At 43.5% G+C, this 18,514-nt stretch overlaps 4 protein-coding genes across 4 annotated transcripts; 2 read left to right on the top strand and 2 right to left on the bottom strand.

Annotated features, from left to right (window-relative positions):
* Positions 1-38: 38 nt before the first annotated feature.
* C7M61_001701 (uncharacterized protein) lies at positions 39-1,055 on the bottom strand (the record flags this gene model as incomplete). The annotated part of the gene is made up of 1 exon (XM_024857100.1): positions 39-1,055. The coding sequence occupies one exon, from the start codon at positions 1,053-1,055 to the stop codon at positions 39-41; it is 1,017 nt and encodes a 338-aa protein (XP_024714980.1).
* Positions 1,056-1,861: 806 nt separating this feature from the next.
* Positions 1,862-2,810, top strand: RPL18 (60S ribosomal protein eL18; the record flags this gene model as incomplete). The annotated part of the gene is made up of 2 exons (XM_024857099.1): positions 1,862-1,977; positions 2,348-2,810. 2 exons carry the CDS (start codon positions 1,862-1,864, stop codon positions 2,808-2,810), a joined length of 579 nt encoding a protein of 192 aa, XP_024714979.1.
* Positions 2,811-3,570: 760 nt separating this feature from the next.
* C7M61_001699 (40S ribosomal eS19 domain-containing protein) lies at positions 3,571-5,623 on the top strand (the record flags this gene model as incomplete). The annotated part of the gene is made up of 2 exons (XM_024857098.1): positions 3,571-4,688; positions 5,206-5,623. 2 exons carry the CDS (start codon positions 3,571-3,573, stop codon positions 5,621-5,623), a joined length of 1,536 nt encoding a protein of 511 aa, XP_024714978.1.
* Positions 5,624-5,705: 82 nt separating this feature from the next.
* On the bottom strand, positions 5,706-18,164 carry DYN1 (dynein heavy chain; the record flags this gene model as incomplete). Its single annotated transcript, XM_024857097.1, has 2 exons — positions 5,706-9,583; positions 10,082-18,164. 2 exons carry the CDS (start codon positions 18,162-18,164, stop codon positions 5,706-5,708), a joined length of 11,961 nt encoding a protein of 3,986 aa, XP_024714977.1.
* Positions 18,165-18,514: the final 350 nt, after the last annotated feature.

Raw genomic sequence — 18,514 nt, 5'->3', positions numbered from 1 at the left:
AGAATTTGAACAACGTATCATATGTGAGACTCATGCATTTATGTACGGAAGGTATCGAGGAACTGCCTGCCTAGTGGTCTTACTGGCGTCTCGGATCTATTTTCAGGTTCCTCCGTGTTTCTGATATCATCAATCGTTTCCTCGTGTTCTTCTTCTCTTTCTGGGGTAGGCTCAACATCTGCTGGAGGTGCCCGTGGAAGCGGTTGAAAGCCCCGAACTCTCTGTCTAAACAGTCTGAAAACTGTGACATCTATTTTGCGTGGATTGACGAAAAGCCTGAACACGACATTAGGAAGATAGCAATTCTTGGAACCAGCCAAGAGGTCGTTGGTGTAAAGACGCCCAACTATAAGCCCTATCAAGCAAGGGAGGATTGACCCTATGCCATTATTGAGCATAAGTAAAGTAAAAAGTATGTGGATCTGGAAATGGTCATTCAACGTGATTTGCTTCGGTAAGAAGCTATTTGAGCCTGTAACACTGGTCAGCTCCTCGGTGTCAGCCTCTGATTCGGGAGATACGGCCGGCTTCCGGAAAAGAATCTTAAAGTGATAAGAAACGGGTATGTATGAGCCATAACACATGTATAGCGATGCAATGATTCCGAAGGGCCCCAGGGCGACGGAGTTGAAAAACGTATCTCTGTAGACAAACTGGTAGTTCGAATGAGTGATCAACATGTTGACAAGACTCACCAAAGCATTGAATGTAAGCTGGCCCACGGATAACACGAGGAAGGTGATAACCGCATTGTAGAAAGCGAATATGGCAATTAAGGATAGATATTTGCGGGGACCAAAGAAACGCTCTAAGGTTTTGAAATGAAACCATAGAATTGTACTTAGCATGAAATCGCTTTCATTGATCACCGCAAGCTGAAATGTGGCAATCCGCCAGTACTGTGAGTACTGTACTATAAGTGGATCTATGGCAAGTCTAACATAATGCTTAGCTTGTAGCGTCAGTAGAGCTAATGCTAGTAAAAAGCCAATAAGTATAACCGACTTTGTGACTGGAGTGTTTGTGAACCCTCGGATCGGCGTTAGTTGGGTCATTTGCGGTTAGATAGAAGCAGCTGCTTGATGTATCACGATAATGAAGGCGTGGTTCGGGGTGAGGTGCAGGAGGACCGATTGGCTGCAAAAGGGGAAAATATTGAAGACCCCACTGGGCACGCTAATAGGGAGGAGCGGTTGATTTCTTTCAAAATAGTTATTTCCATTAAAGAATTTTTAAATAAACCGAGTAAATACAATTGGCAGTCTCACTGTGCTATCAGGTGGGAGGGGGACATGGTTCAAGATAAAACCAGAAACCCTTAATTTTTTGAGATTTCTACAGTAACTTCAAAGTCAATTATTGCTTTAGTTGCTGGTTTTAAAGTTGTCATTTGTTCAGCGAATTGATTGATCAAACAGTGAGGTATTAGCTGCGTTGTTTCTGGTTATTATTTCTGCACAAGACAACACTACCTCAATTGACTCGGGGTGAAGTATGATGAATCTTTAGCTACATCTTCTACTTGAGTACCCAAAGCCAGTAATTCTGCTTGATAACTCTTTGAATCGCCAGATGACGACTCGCAAAGTGACGTCAGGCATGAATGTCGCTTACAACAGCAGCATACCAACACAAAACTAGCATTCAAGCCAATTGATACTCTATATTCCCAGATGAAGGCTCTTAAAGTTCCAAAACATTGTTTCTGACGGTTTCACTCTTCTTAGTCCAAATGTGATCACGTGCGAGGGCTCAGCCCTAAACCGCTCACTCACCTGCACGTAATTTCCAGGTGCACCGCACCATCTAAAGAAAAAATTTCCACTTCTCAATCCATCGGTTTCTTCCTACTACAACAAACATGGGTAAAGATCACGTCACCAAGCAGCACGTCAAGAGATCCCAGAGATCCGCTCCTAAGTCTGACAACGCCTACTTGAAGGTCTTGGTTAGATTGTACACCTACCTTGCTCGTATGTATCACACTTAAGAAACCGCCTCTAGAGGCCAATAACACACAGCTTGTTGATGGAGATCACAGACATAGTCTACCGATGACGTCTACCGATGACTAATATCTGACACCGCTTCAGGTTCTGATCTCGTGTCTTGGTGTCCATGAAGATATGGAAATATCACTTTGATACGCCCATCAACGTTTCCCAATCTGGTGATTCAGAAGCCCAAGCAAAATGCTTGTTGAGCACGGGAAACATTCTGCGAGTGCATCTTTCTCTGTTACTGTGAAGGCCACGATGAAAGAGCTATGTTTTTTCACCTTGGCAATCATGGTAGCATCGAGAAGGAGATTTATTGTGCGTCTAGTGAGCAGAAACCAAAGCTTAAGTACTAACAGTTCAGGTCGTACCGACGCTCCATTCAACAAGGTTGTGTTGAGATCTTTGTTCTTGTCCAAGATCAACAGACCTCCAGTGTCTCTTTCCAGAGTCAACAACACCTTGAAGCAGAAGGGTGCCGCTGACAAGACTGTCGTTGTTGTTGGTACCGTCACCGACGACGTCAGATTGTTGGACGTTCCAAAGGCCACCGTTGCCGCTTTGAGATTCACTGCCTCTGCCAAGGCTAGAATCATCAAGGCTGGTGGTGAGGCTATCACCTTGGACCAGTTGGCTGTCAGAGCTCCAAAGGGCCAGAACACCGTCCTCATCAGAGGTCCAAGAAACGCCAGAGAGGCTGTCAGACACTTCGGTTTCGGTCCTCACAAGAACAAGGCCCCAAGAATCTTGTCTAAGGGTAGAAAGTTCGAGAGAGCCAGAGGTAGAAGAAGATCTAGAGGTTTCAAGGTCTAAGTTAGTCTTGAATCTCTTGGGCTTCTTTATCACGGTTTTCTCTTCTCTGTATCTAATGTAATAATAACGGAAATATAAGTTGAGGAACTAGTAATTCGTAGTCAGTTGCACACAATGTGTCAGAATATGAGTGAGGATTTTTCACCATATGCGATTCGCGTTATCGATTATAGTGCACCGTTGACTACGTCAGATTGTATGTAGTCGGATAAGACAATCGACTTCTTCTACTCAAAAGCTTCAGTGCGTCTCCCAATTTCTGCAAACATTCTTGATGGATACTTTACCAGAGCAGATCGTCCATGAAGTTGTATTTTGGCTCACTGATTCACTGTTGGTTTTGGAAGCCTCTGCTGATGACAAAAGGTTCCCTTTAAATGAACGTCCGTCTCTTCTGTTCACACCCAATTGTTGCAGGTTCAACAACTACTCGTCCGTGCTTCAGCTATCCGCAACTTGTAAGCGATTTCGGCTTCTTCTAGCCCCAGCATTATTTGGTTTTCTCAGTTTGGTAAGAACATCGGAGATCGATTCGATACTCAAGTACGCGACTGACAAAGCGAATGGCGCCAAACGGAACCAAGGTTTTTGGGAAGACTATGTCAAAATTATTGAAAATATTGAGCCTTTCGCTAGAATTGATACCTCAAAACGGACTCCTGATCAGCAACATTTGAGGATCAATAATTATGTGACGCACTTAGAGGCTACTCAAGACGTTCTAAGCACAGGGTCTCCAATCTCTATCTCTATGTTCCCCATGCTCAAACACCTCAAGATTCTAGATAAAAGACCGCTCTCGAGTTCAATTGACCTGTTAGGAGACATTCAATTACTTTCGTTGGCGATACATCTGTCTTGTTTGTGTTCCTGTGGCGCCCTTATCTCTGGAGTACCCAGGTTACAGAGATTGGACCTCATACTTGATATGAGCACTTTGTATCCGAAACGACCAGACAATATGCTTGACCCGCTCGGACTCCATGATATCGGTAATCTCATATCAAAGTCCAACTTGACACAATTAAACTTATTCATCATGAGTCCGGAAGTGCTTTACTTAACGGATTTCCTAGCATTTTTGGCCCAAATAGTTGGCGGCTCTTCAATTGAATCATTGACAATACGCACGTTTAAAACTCGACAGACCATTGGTTCACAATGGAAGGTGATTGAATCCCCCAATGGACCAGAATTCCTAGCAGTTCTCAAAAATGCAAGACTGTTGGTCAACCTAACTTTGGACTATGCTTTCATGAAGCACTTGCATTTCCCTCAAAACTACACCACTACGAATGAATTTGAAAAGTCTGCTCCAGTATCTTTAAGCTTAGTGGATGAGAGTTTTGGGTTACCGACTTTGCTTCCAATCGAAAGAGAAGTTGTGAGTCACATAATAGCTACAATTAGGGCCACCCATGTTGGCCTTATATACGGTAGGGTACAAGAAGGTTCTCATTTGAATGCTCTTAGCTTTATGAACAACCTCCTTGCTCATCTCGGAAGCTGTCCTTTCTCCAATCAGATCCAATTCGTTAGTCTATATGAGGCATGGTCCTACTCTGACGACGGCATGATGAGAGAATACTATCAAAATATTATAAATGCTAACGACGCAGGTTTAGAGGAGTCTGAGGCACGCAAACACAAGATGACTTTGATGAAGGCGTCCAGAATATCTAGATTCGACTTCAACTCTCCTCGATATCAGAAGCAGGAGGTCTATAGTGTACTTCAACAGGAAGGGCAGCTATCTGTGGACACGAAACCAGTTCATCAATCCAAATTACCAATCAATATCTTCAGTTCCGCTGAGACATCTTTGAGAGACTTAGAATACTACTCTTGTCCTAATAAGGAGCTCAGCGCCATCTGGTTGTGAATCAAGACGTTCATTTTGCAGCCATTCATGAGATAACGTGACTTTTGTGACTGCGAGAAGTCAAGCCTATTATACTGCATATGCTCCCCATATTTGCACTAGGCCTCATAGTTAACGCTCTTATACTCGCAGGCTGGTGTGTACGGGTCTTAGAAGCTCTCATACTAACGAACTCGTGAGGCCTACCTGCAGTTCTGAAAACTTTCTCACCCACCAAAAAAAAAGAAAATTTCTCCAAGTTTCGCCCATCACAGTCCTTGAATATCATCAACATGCCAGGTGTTTCCGTTAGGTATGTTTCTTGTCCAGTTAATGAGCCAGCGTTCCAAAGCAAATATCGTTTATGCCAACAGTCCCCCGTTTCCCACGATGTCAGATTGACCACTCCATCTGAAGTCTTACTCCCTTCATGAATCCACATCCTATGCCCCAGATCGAAAGTCCCATTTATCATCACAACGAGCATTTCAGATGCGCTTGCCATAATTGCTAAGCTTTTTACTAACAATTCAGAGACGTTCCAGCTCAAGACTTTATCAACGCCTACGCTCAGTTCTTGCAGCGTCAGGGTAAGTTGGAGGTTCCAGGTTACGTTGAACTTGTGAAGACCTCCGCTGGCAATGAGTTGCCTCCCCAGGAGTCCGAGACCTGGTTCTACAAGAGAGCTGCTTCTGCTGCCAGACACATCTACTTGAGAAAGCACGTTGGTGTCGGTAAGTTGAACAAGTTGTACGGTGGCTCTATCAACAGAGGTTTCAGACCACACAAGCACGCTGACGCTTCCGGCTCTGTCAACAGAAAGGTTGTCCAGGCTTTGGAGAAGATTGGCGTTGTTGAGATTTCTCCAAAGGGTGGCAGAAAGATCTCCGAGAACGGTCAGAGAGACTTGGACCGTATTGCTGCTCAGACTTTGGAAGAAGATGACGAGTAAGCCGAGGGCTCGTTCGTTTGACATAATGTTTCCTCCTTTGTACTCTAATAAAGAAATCGCATCGTAATTCAACATGTATTCGTTATTTGGTGATCGTGATCACATTTTTACAGATCAAGGCAGCTTCGTTGGCCAAAGTCTCTGCCATAGCACCACTGTCAAGCCCAATCCACTCATGGGGAATGTTATCAGGTAAGTCTTCGATCCACTTCGCGTATACCTCATATTCATCACCGAAGGGAATCTTCAATTGGGTGTGGGGCAAGTAGTAGTCATCATCGCAGCATCTAGGATTGAAAAGTTCCATTGCAAACTCCTTGCAAAAAGCGGCATCCTTTTCGATAGACACTTTACCACCGTATAAGACTCGCCCTAAAATTGACAGAATCTCATCCCAAGGCAATTCCTCTGTTCGAATGACGCTCTTACCGTCAAGAGAACCGAAAATCTTCCTTAAATACAAGGCTGCAGAATTGAGGTCAACATCGCTGATGTCATACTTCTTTGCAAATGCGTTTGGCGCAAACTTGAGGTTCTCTTGGATCACCGCATGGTACCAACAAACTAAGAAAGAAATGGTCTTTGCGGCAGGAAGGAGACAAATTTGCTGTTTCCAGAGATAGCTAAAGCTTTCAAGTAGAATGGCTTTGAAGGTGGGGGTCTCCTCGTGCGTCAAGACATTCGCTTTAGATAACAAAGCAGACGGGATATTCGTTGCTGATAACAGGCAAGTCATGAAGAGGGCGAAATTGTCATGAGCTTTACGCTTGTCGAGCAATTGATCCAATTCATTGAGCCAGGTTCCACTCAACTGCACGTTCTGAAGCACAACCCACGAGCCAGATATCAAAGCTTTCTCGACTTCCTTGTAAGCGGTATTCAAACCATCTGCGGTACCCATTGCAATAACTTTCAAATTGTAGTTATGTTCAATTGCTTGACGTTCAATTTGAGGCGTCAGATCAATATGGTCAGACTCTGCAATCAAAAAGATTGATTTCTGGAATTCCTTCCAGTCAGACAATCCTAACGTCTTCGTTTGACTCAATGGTGTACCAAATACTGATTTTGTTGCTGTTTCCATTGCATCAAACCATGTCAATTCTGAACCAATAAGCTTCAATACCAATGGGCGAATCGACGCAACAGCAGGGCTATCCGCTTCCTTTAGAATATCATCCCATTGGTCGGTCTTTGAGTCATCACCGATGTCCAACGAAAAATACTCCTTCATTGACTCTGCAAGTTTGGCACTTGTGGGGTTTGTGCCTACCATTCCAATAATTGCTAGTATGCCTTGGGATGCAATGCTTCCTTCACTCACTTCAAAGTAACCGGCAACCAAAGCCAAAGCTAGAGAGACCCTGTCCATGTTTCTCAAGGCGGGAGCAACAATTGCATAAACGTCGCAGTAGAACTGTAGCCTCAAAGCCACTAGGTTTTCGGTCTTATCTTGACAGTCAAGTATGGTCTGTAGTATGGCAACAAGCGTATTGAACAGGAAGTTGTATATCTTGGACCTAGATGATAGGACGGAAAGTATCTGGTGGACCTTGCCCAAATGCTCAGCAATTTCAAGGTATGCACCTCTCACCTTTTCAACTTCCATCATCGTTCCATTCAACTCGCCAAACTTCTTGTCAAGTTCCAGTGATTGGGATTGTATACTCAGAAGCGCCTCTGTGGCCTCGTCATTATCTAAAATCGTTCCGGCCACATTATTGAGCGTGTCAAGAAGTTTCTGACGAAGGGCATGGCCTCTGGCTAGATAATCGCCTTGAAGTAAAGTACTCTCCTCGTGTTTCTGGTAGAGGTCAGGTTGAACTCGTTTGAGACACAAGTTCAATGTTTGCCTCTGAACATTGCTTGTAGTAGTCATGAAGCTGAGGACATTAACTCTTGACAAGAATGATGATGGAATAGAAGCCGACGGATCATTCGAGACGAGAATCAATTTGAATTCGGGCAGAATATCAACTTCTCTATTTTCCAATTGAATTAATCTTCGTCCTCCAATGTGAGAAATTTCCTTTCTGATTATCGGATCCATAACCGGATCGTAAAGCTCAGCATGAGATATCAAAATCGTTCCGCCAAATCTCATGGCATTCTCAGTATCCCTCATAAACGACGCATCAAGAAAGCTTGTTCGCTCCACACTCTTTGCCGATGTTGAGAAGGTCAATGCTTTGAGAACATCTTCCACAGGGTTAGTGACGAGTACGAAGTCTGCCCACTCCTTGATGGCAAAATTCTGCTCATATAATTCATCCTTGGGAAGACCTCTATGCATCCAGTCTGCGACCTGCTCCGAAGTTGCCAAATTCGTAATGGGGGAATGATATTTGTCGAATGGTATGTGAAGCTTCGTGAGACTCTGTTTCCAATCCATCAAAAGAGCATCCCTCTTTGAATGCTCGTAACGACCACTATAAGTAGCAAAAGCAGCAGATAGAATGCTATTTCCTGCGATCCGCAGTCTTTCCTCGTCACAAACTTTGATATTCAGCTCCCACCTTCTTCTTTCACTTGTGAGATTCTGGATCAACTCCTCGCTTCGTGAAACTTTCCTCTGAATTGTTTCCATCTCGACTTTCAATCTCTCAGCTTCACGAATGATGTCACTGTAACTGGTCTTGTATTCCACAATTTTCTCCTCGAGCTCTCTGATCATATCGGCAATTGCAATTAATTGGGCCTTGGACTTTTTAGCTGCACCCTGGAGATATGCCACTTCTTCCTTGAGTGGCATCACCTTCTCCAAAATCGAATAATATCTCAATTGAGCAATTACCCATTGCAACAAAGGACCACAAGCTTTACTAGCACGGTTGACAGTTTCAAAATTAAAATCAGACCGACTCAAGTATGTTCTCTCCATATACTCGCTTGCTTCTGGAGTAAGCTGTGTCTCGCTGTCATAGGAAACGATACTGGTAATGAAGTCGTCCTTTCTAACCACGAGTTGCACATCTCTCCAAGTCTTCACATCATAGCCCAAAAGGATGCACACAGATTCCATGGCCATTTTGACAGCAGCTGGTGGGTTCGACATACTCCTCATCTCGGTCAAATGTTGCTTCTTGATGTTTTGAACGCCTCGCTGAGCCTCAAGCACAGCAGGCTCTGCAAGCTCGAGCTCTTGCATCACAACCTCGCGTCTCTTATTTATCTGACTCTCGTTCTTTCCAAGTTCCTCCTGAGTGGCCACCGAGAATTCACGCTTCCTCTCCGCTTCGTTTTGATTGACGATCATCTTGTCCAACATATTCTTTGCATCAATCTCCTTAGCGTGCAAGCTTTCCTGCTTCTTCGAAAGAACCTGCTTCATCTCAGTCACTTCAAGCACAGTTTCACGAAGCTTATCTAACCCAACTAAAATATGCCTTTGGTTGACATTTAGTTCGCTGTCTTTCTGATTGTACAAATCGATTGCAAGTTGCAAGAATCTCATGAACTGATTCGGATAGGCGTCATTAGATAGATGAATTGACACGCATACACTAATCATTGCACCACGAAGGGTCTGGTCAACTGTTTCATCATCCGATGGTGGTTTGTAAGTGGAGCTGTCTAATGCAATATCCTGGAGCTTTACGTTAGCGATCTCCTCAAGTGACCTTTGCGTCCAATCACCCATCCAGTTGAGAACGCATCTGTTGAAGAGAGCAGGAGACGAATTCACTTGCATTTTATCTCCATGGCCAACATCGCTGAGTGTAAAGACCACATGTAAATTGGTGCTCACTTGTTCGGTGAACCAGGTGTAAAGCTCATCTTCGCTATCCAACAAGAGTCCCTGCGCTGTAGACTCAATTGCGCATTCTTTCATGAGCGATGTGTAATCATCACCTTCAAATAAGCCTGGTACTTCTGAGTTTGCAAGTAAAGTGTTCATCCGCTCGATAAAGGCGGTCTCGAGTAAGCTCGATTCATCTATAAGGAAGCACAACTTCTCTCCTTTGAGGCAAGCAAAGAGGACTTGTCGAAGCTTCTTTTGAAAATCCTGAATCGAATATCCTCTGTGGACCCTCATTTGAACAACTTTGATACCATTCATCCACGCAACAAATTTCGTGAGTGTTGATTTACCACTCGAAGAAGGGCCGACCAAAATCATATGTCCCTGGTGTTGCCTTAAAACTCTGTCAATTCTCAAAATGTGATCAAGCATGTCTTCGAAAGGTATTAAAGCGGTTTCCAATTCTTCTTCACTAAAAACTCGACACCTTTCACTCACGAATGAAGCTAAATCATCCTTCGAGACGGGTTCATATGCCGAAGAGAGCCAATTTGAATATAATATCGGTTCCTGAAACGCAGATATAAGATCGGTATGGGGAAAGTGTTTCGATGCAGCTTCAAGGAGTAATTGCTTTGTCCATTCCTTTTCTTCTTTTCCACAGAGTCTGTCGAAAAAGAGTCGAAGTCCTTCATGAAACCACAAACGAAGGAGACCTGGAAGGTCGTCGTAAGTGCTCTGAATAACAGTTTCCAATATGCCTCGACACCATCTTGTGAGTTCACGAGGAGAATAGACATAATGACTTCGAATGGCACGGGTGAGCTTTTCTTTGCTCCCGAAGTATACGTCCAACATAGCTGAAGTTAAAGGTTTCCCGAAACCACGGAGATCAGGAGCACACTTCAATGTAGCATGATTAAAACTCTCGTAGATCTGCGCCATGGAGTTTTTGCCTGGATAGTCGACCATGACCACGCAGACATGACGCAAGAATCTCTCCGCTAACTGATGTCTACCAGGATCGTTTGGATCATTGCATGCACCAACAAATTGAATGTTTTCTAGAGTGACCCATGCCTTGTGACGAGAGCTCCAAAAGCCTAGGCGTTCAACCATGAGACGAATCAAGGCGATGACTCTTTGAGAGCCGTACTCATCCATTGAAGGGAGATTAATCTCGTCGCAGAAAACAACAGTCCATTTACCACTGACATTGGGGGAAAGTGTTAACCCCTCGTTTGACCGCTTGTAGCGGCAGTGCTGCTCGAGCAGGCTTATCAAGCTCTCTGGTGTAGTGTCCTTCGAGAAGTTGAGTGAGATCAAATCTAGACTAGGCAGGTTTCTGAGAGCTTGTAAGAATGTCATGGTCTTACCGGAGCCAGGCGGTCCACACAATAGAAGAGGAGTATGCTTGTTCATGAGCGAATTGATGATATCTTCATGAACAAGTATATCAACTGTTGGAACAATAGTATTGGTATCCATGACATGCTGTGGTTCAAGTTCGACGGAATCGATATGTTGCAGCCATGGAGACCATTCGAAATCGACTGGTGAGATAAAATACTCCGTTATGTTCTCTGGCACAGCAAGCAGCTCGAACAAATCCATAGAAGCAAGTTGAGAGGCAAAGGCGTTCCTTTGCTCGACTGGGCTATCGCCTGAATAGCCCCAAACCAAAGAATGAAAGATTGCGCTCATGACAAATTTGTTGAGTGAATCCCATGTGTGCGCTGGATTCTCAATTTTGAAGGTTACAAGTTTTGAAATTTGGGTTTCAAAAAATGTGAAGAATGAATTGAGAGCTCTTTGAGAGCTATGCTGCATGATATGGTCAAAGTTGAGAGAGATCTGATAGACTTGGTCAAAGACCTCCTCGCCTAGTGTGCAAGCTATTTCAGCAACATTTTGCTGAAATTGAATTTTCTCCATCTCAAATCCCTCCAAGTCTTGTGAAGTCTGCCCATCAATGCTGTTTTGACGTAGCTTGAAGAGAAACTTTTTCCAAATTAGGTCAGCTTTGATTAGAGAACGATCAAACCAGATCATTCCGCAACGAGTGATAGTGGCTAGAGTAGCGTGAGTTAAGTTATCGACCTCAAAAATTATTCTCACGTTGTCCGGAAGCTCAAGCCTTTCACCGTTCGGAAGTGTTAAAATCTTATTGTCGTCGAGCACACTATTGAGATTCTCTGCCCACTGGGGGTCAATATCTCCATCAAACACAACCCACAGACGTTGAGATTTCTCGCCCCTTAAATTTTGATTAATTGCCCTAAGATGACTAGTCAAAATACCATCTGTCCATTCACGAGTGATTGCATCTAAAGAGCCAAAAATTTGCTCCTTACTTAAAACTTTGCAGTCGAGCACAAGTGTCTTGTGGGTGACACCCTCTGACAAAGACAAAGCATGTATAACTTGTCTGAGCATTGTCGACTTTCCAGACCCGGACTCTCCTACCAAAATGATTCCATGATGCGTCTTCAGTATTTGAACGATCTGAGAGCATTTGCGAAGCACTTCATCGGAGAAATCGAGACCAACTTCAGTTGCGGATGTCACAATGGAACGATGAAGATTTTCAGATTCAAAACCTCTTACCTTGACACCTTCGAAAATTTTGGACATCAAGTTGTAAAAGACTGTGACATCTTGTGGGACCAACTTTGGTAGAACTGATTCTTCTAGGCTTGCCTTAAGGATTTCAAGCTCATTCAGGAGTCCTGGATCATCATGAACACTATGGGTATCGCTTGAATCCTTGGTGAATCGTTTCGAGCCACACATGCGTAAGATACTTTTTATTGCACGCAAACCAAAGTCATAATGTCTCTGATCTGAAACAGCTTCACTCAAACCCTTGAAAAATTGGACAATTTTCTTCGAAAGGACTTTGGTGTGAACCAATTTATGTGAGGTGAGGATGACATCGATGATCAACTCTAAATCAGGTTTCTCCATCGAAAAGCTTCTGAAGAGTCTTTTCATATTTTCTGGTAGTTCATTGCGGCCAGCATAACCAGGGTTCATTGTCACGAACAAACCAGTATTGGGATGAATCGAAAAGGAAGCTCCTGAAATTGCTACCTGTTTCGACCTGTTGTTGAGGCCCAGTTGTATTCCTTCGATTTGTGAAGCGAGGGCACTAAGGTTTGCGGAGTCGAGTCTGTTGAACTCGTCGAAACAGCCCCAACATCCAACCTTAGAAAGACCGAGAAGAATCCGCTCCATAGACTTGTAATCAAAGGAGTCGTCGCAATTGAAAACCTTCACCATTCGGCCAAGAGAGAATCCTAGAGCCTTTACGCTCTCTGTTTTTCCTGTTCCGGCTGGACCAAAAGGAGACCCACCTAATCCTTGGGCTAAGGCCAGAGTCAATGCCAAGTAGCACCTGTCGACAAGAGGAGTAACAGCGAGTCTCTCGATGACGCCCTGATATTCAAACCCATATGGTAATTCGAAGCGCCCCTGGCTGACTTTGAGGCTTTCAAGTGGAGAAGCTGCATCAGAATTCAATTTGAAGCATTGAACTTGATTCAAAATGGAGCCTCGCTGGGAATGAGGCGCTGAATCAAGCTCTCTCGCAATTTCTCGATGATGTGTGAGCTCAATGATCAAGGACTCAATTTTTTTTGCTTCATGTGACGCTAAACTCGAGTTGGAAAATGAGGCAACATCCCTCAATAACTCCTCGTACAATGTACTTAGAGGTGAATTCTCTGTGATCGCCTTCTCAGCCATTCTAGTGAACATCACATTAAAAGCAACAACGAGCACTTGGGCAGGGAATTGGCGTGTAATGTCAGCAAGATTCTTGACATCATAGGATCCTTGGAAAACTGCTTCCAACTCATCGACAGCCTTAATGATGAGGAGCGCAACGGAAAGCCTTATTTGAGTCTCCAATTGACCGAGCAACTCGTGTAGCTCATGGACCTTGAAAATGGATAAAGGGTTGGCGAGTTTCAACTTTTCACCTTCCGGGCTCACGACCTCAACAATACATTGTGTATCGTTGTCTTTTGTCAACGAGTCCACTCCAAAGAACATCTGTTTAATATGCTTGTTGATTCTCAGGAAATCACCAGCACCACCAATAAGCTCTAACAAATCTTCATTGCCCAAAAAGTAAAACCTTGGGAACAATTCACGCTGCTTCTCAAGATAGTTGGTCAAACCTTTTTTCGTCCGCTCCAAACTTTCTTTGATTTTCAGAAGAGTATTCTTCAAATCTTTGATGGAAAGTACCTCGAATACCATTGTCATTTTGCTTATCCGCTTGAGAAGGCCCATGAACTCAAAAGAAAGGTTGTTGAAACGTGTTGATTCAGTAGGCAATGATGACCTTATATCCGGGTTGTTACTGAAGACTCCGTCGAGGTACGCCCAATGTTTTTGAACTTCGATCCACGAATCAAAAATTGACTCAAGCTCATATAGTTGTCCTTCAAGGGCTGATCTTCTCTCCTCGAACTCTCCGTATGATACCAGGTTTTTCATGCTCGACAAGGTACTGAGGTTCGCTTGACAGACATCAAAGAGTTTGTCCCAATTACGGACAAGTCGGCACTTTCCGTGGAAATCGAACGTCTCAAAAACGACAGTAGACAACTCTTCCTCGACCTTATTTAATGACTCCTCGATAATGCGCTCATCATTAGCTTGTCTGACGATTGTTTTAATGAAGCTTTCATGCGACCGAAGCTCTAATTCAAACATCTGCGATAATTTCAAATTTTCAACCAGAAGCGTTGCTGGGGATCCAACGACCGCCAAAATTTTTCTCCAATGGCGGGATTTGAGCGCATCACTTTTGAGGTCTGAAAGCATCTTTAGCTCACTGATATACGAAGCAATTGTGTTCTTCACGACTGAAAATGCAGAATAATGCCGAACCATAGCAGGAAGGCCCTTCGTAGAAGATATGAGACTCTCAAGCTGCTGTCTCACCTTTCTCGGGTTGGCTTCTGCCCAACGAATGGCCTTTATATCATCGACGGAATCCCACAATTCTTGAAGTGCTCTCCACACAGCAATTAAATCATTGATTTCATCTTGGAAAGATTGCATCAGCGATGCGTTGGGAGTGGTGACTTGCAATTTTTGTGCAACTATGCAAATCTGTTGCTGATAATCTTCCAAATCTTTCAACTTTTTCGTTAGCTTTGTCAAGACAGACAACGCAAGTCCAGGCTCCATGGACGCAGTAATAGGTCGCTTATTGAACCAGTCGCTCGTGATTGTCTCGAATTTGTCATTGCAGCTCTTCACTTCTGTTGCTAAGCTTGCCTGGAAACGGTCGAGGTTGTCTTCAACGAATTGCTTCCTAAGGTGTATGAGCTGCTGCAAATTGGATAACTTGTTTTCGAAATGGTCAGGATAAATCCAAATTACTGAAAGCTGCTTATTGTTTTGAAGCAAGACCTTTTGAGATTCAGCAACTAGGCTCTTGGTTTGCGAGCCTTCCGCCACGAGTTTTTCAGCAGAAAACAAGTTAATAACATATTTGACTATAGCCGCAAAAGGCTGTTGCCAATTCGGGTCAAAAGCAAGTAGTCTCTCAATATCGTGCATCGAAGAGAGAAAATCTCTGCTGTGTTCTGCAACATTTTGCATGAAGTTATCAAGGAGCAGGGACTTGAATGTTTCGTACTGGCCCAACAATTGATTTCTCACCATGGAGTACAGAATATCAAGAATACCGCCCAAGGTGATCGACCCCTTTGGATTCTCCAACTGACTCCCGCATCGAATTATCAAACTGACTTTATCCAAAGACTCTCTGATACCAAGGCTTTGAAAAGGATCCAGTTTCGAGAGAGTCTTGAGTGCTTCTCCTAGCTCGTGCCAGTCTTCCATCCGTTGATCAACCAAATCAAACAAATCATCTATATCGCTCAAAGTTCGCCAAAGGTAATCTTTTGTCGATCCTGGGAACCGTGCGATCACTTTTTGAGGACTCCCGTTGGAGTCCCTGAAGGTGATATTTCCGATAATGGTCTGTAAGTTGTTCACTTCAAGAATCCACAGGTATTTAGAAGACGCAAGCGGTGGCTCTAGAATAAAGTTGCCTCCCTCATAGCGAAGAACATGATATGTTTTCCATTTAGACAAAGATGATGCATCTCCATTAAGCCCATCGCTGAATTGTTGAAGACAACTTTCAAGTTTGGCAACAATAGCCTCTGTCAAGAGACATCGCAAAGACTCCTCGAAAGGGCTGGCATCCGAGACTTTCTGCATAAGAGGGACAGCTGCATTATCGATCTGGTCAACACACTTTTGGATTTCCAAACTCTCAAAATCACAAGCCTTCAAGGCAGGTAGATACTGCTCATCCATCAATCTACGAAAGTTATCAACACATGTTTGTAGGTCGAGTAATATGTGTGTTGATTCTTGAAATTGATGAACAAGCCTCATTGAAGTCACATCGATTTTAGAAAAGTCCGTGTCCTCAGTCAACAAATTGGCATCCAGTCTTAAGTCGGACCATGAGAGCGAGCTGATCTCTAACAACTTATGAAAAGCGTCTTGTTTGAGGGATTCGAGAATGTACTCTAAGCCATGGAACTCACAGACCGAATTCATGGTCTGAGTGAGGGCCTCGATATGTTCATTGAGTGTGGAAACGATTGACGCCACGTTGTTAATCCGTGAAGCTTCCAAAACTAGATCAGAAGGTATATTGAGACCGACATTTTTGAAGATGGAGATGCTTCGAGGGAAATCGACTAATTGATGAGGAATACTTAGAATAGGTACTCTCTTGTTACAATGCAAATCCTCATCGAGACACAAAACATTATCCCCTCTATTCAATTCGGTCAAAGCTGATCTCACAGATTGGCACCATATCTCGAACACCTTGATGACATCAAACTTCTCACGCAATGAGGTGGCCAAATCTTGAATTTGAGAGCCAACTGCAAAAAATGTCCACGTTTCGCCCAAAGACCGACTCAATGTTTGTATCAAATTGTCAACATTGTACTTCAATGATGCCATGAGCAATATTGTATCTACCGAGTCCAATGGTATTCTTGATTGCAATCGAAGTGGCTCAAGCCGCATGTTGTGCTTCGAACTCATCAAAAGTCCCTGCAATGACTTCGATGCTTCTGTCAAAAACTTGATCTTGTGGTTGTCTTCGATAAGTGGTATCAAAATGTTTGCATCGGTGCCAGCTTTAAAGATGTTATCAAAAAAGCTCACATAATCGCTGTATGATGCACAATGATCAATCCTGTTGTTTAAAGATGAGGCCAAATTTTGCAAGATTCTATTGTGTATCCCTAGATAGCTGTCCTCTTGAGCAGCCCAAATCAATAAGCCATCTTTTGAGAGATCAAAGTATTCTGCAGCAATTATGTGTTTGTTGTAAGCATCATGAAGTTGGTTGGTGAGGGTCTCGTCGGCTGCACAATGCAAAAGACCTTGCACCAATGTATGGTGCTGAAATTTGAGGTTTACCAAGTCATCCACTCTTTGTTCGATCAGATTAATGCAGCTTTGCTCTATTTTGATCACCATAAACTTCACCAGTCCTTTCCTCATGAATTCTCTTAAAATATTTGTCATGCTTTTGATGAAACCGTCTATGTTTTGAAAAACCCTTCTCAATTTCGAATTCACGGTCGTTTCAAATACTTGCTGTGGCATAGCCATAATAGAGAGGGAGGACAACATGGAGGCTAGCAGAACAGAAATGTCCGAAAGAGCTAGCTCGGTAAGCTCTATGATGCTTAGTAGTGAGACGGACGACAGGGTTTTCCATTTTTTAAGTTGACTGAAGATATTAGAAAGGTTGAAGTCAAATTCAGCAATGGGGTCTTTTGAATCTTTTGAGGTGACGAGCTCGTTAAGACTTAAATCTTTTAAGAATGAGTTGTATTGCCTTACCTCTTGTAGCTTTTCCGTTACCTGAAGATTATTCTGGAAAACAAACGTTGTCTGATAGCGCTTTGAGGCAGTCAAAATGCGTAAGAGATTCTCTACCTCTTGCTGTTGTAATTGCTGATGTAAGGACATTAGGGCAGACTCCATGGAGACCCAAAAACGTGTCTCATCTGCCATTGACCAAGTATCAGAGGGGCTTTTGGCTTTTTTGGTAATGGATTGTACCTGTCTAATCCATGTGTTGGCGATTTGGGTGAGCTCATTAAGGGTTGTCGTATCTTTCACCTCGTCTTCATTCTGAGGCTCACGTAGAAGTTCCATGATAGCTGGTGACACATGGCCAAGCAAATTGGGTACTTCGATTTCCAGATCAATATGGCTCAAGGACGCATTGAGCTCGTTGAGCTTCTTTTTGGCAAGCGTAAGGGATCCCGACGCGCTGCTCTCACTATCTTTAGATGAAAGGCGATCAATGTATGGGGCCACCACATGAGTGAGAAGGTCTCGGACGAGAATAGGAGAATGGCTACTCCTCGAGTTATAGGACTCATCCATTGGTGTGGAAATAACGTTAATTTGAGATCTCAAGGAAACGTCAGTTCGTAGAATGCCAGAATGTTTCAAGAGTATGGTCATCAGCACCGTGTCTGCGGAGACCACGTCAACCAATTCACCTTTCACAGTGAACAGACCATCTGATTTGACAAGAACATAAAGTGCCTGTTGGATATCGGTGCTTGTGTATGCGGATAGAGTTGGCTCTATTATATCTAATGGATCGGCGCATTCAGCACGACTATCTGGGGTGCTGATCAAAACTTTGATGAAATGTAAAAGTGAATCTGAAGACACTGACTCGAGCAAATCAAAGCTCTCATCTTTGGCGTCCGTCATGTGTAAAGCTGCTCGATCAGGGTATGGAGCGTTGCAAGGGTACATAAAACACATACATGCAGATGTTTGTTGACATATGTCACGTGCATAATCACGTGTAAGATCTTCGAACGTGTCTTTCCAAAACCTTAAGCTTACTTGACGGTATTTGTATGTTTTATATTTAAAAAGTTAGCCGTGATTGCTTTCTTTGCAAGGCAATTGATTGCTCCCAATTTTACCCAACTTTCGACTATTAACGCGTAGCTGTCTCTTTAAAAGCACTGCCTTAGGCAGAATAGACAAGTTTTCGACACTCCGAGAATTTGGTCTGAATAATTCAAGGCCCCTCTATATCGAATCGCCTTTTT

Source organism: Candidozyma pseudohaemuli (assembly GCF_003013735.1).
Source record: "Candidozyma pseudohaemuli strain B12108 chromosome Unknown scaffold00002, whole genome shotgun sequence".
In the NCBI taxonomy this organism is placed as follows: Eukaryota; Fungi; Ascomycota; class Pichiomycetes; order Serinales; family Metschnikowiaceae; genus Candidozyma; species Candidozyma pseudohaemuli.
This window is presented reverse-complemented; position numbering and strand designations above follow the sequence as displayed.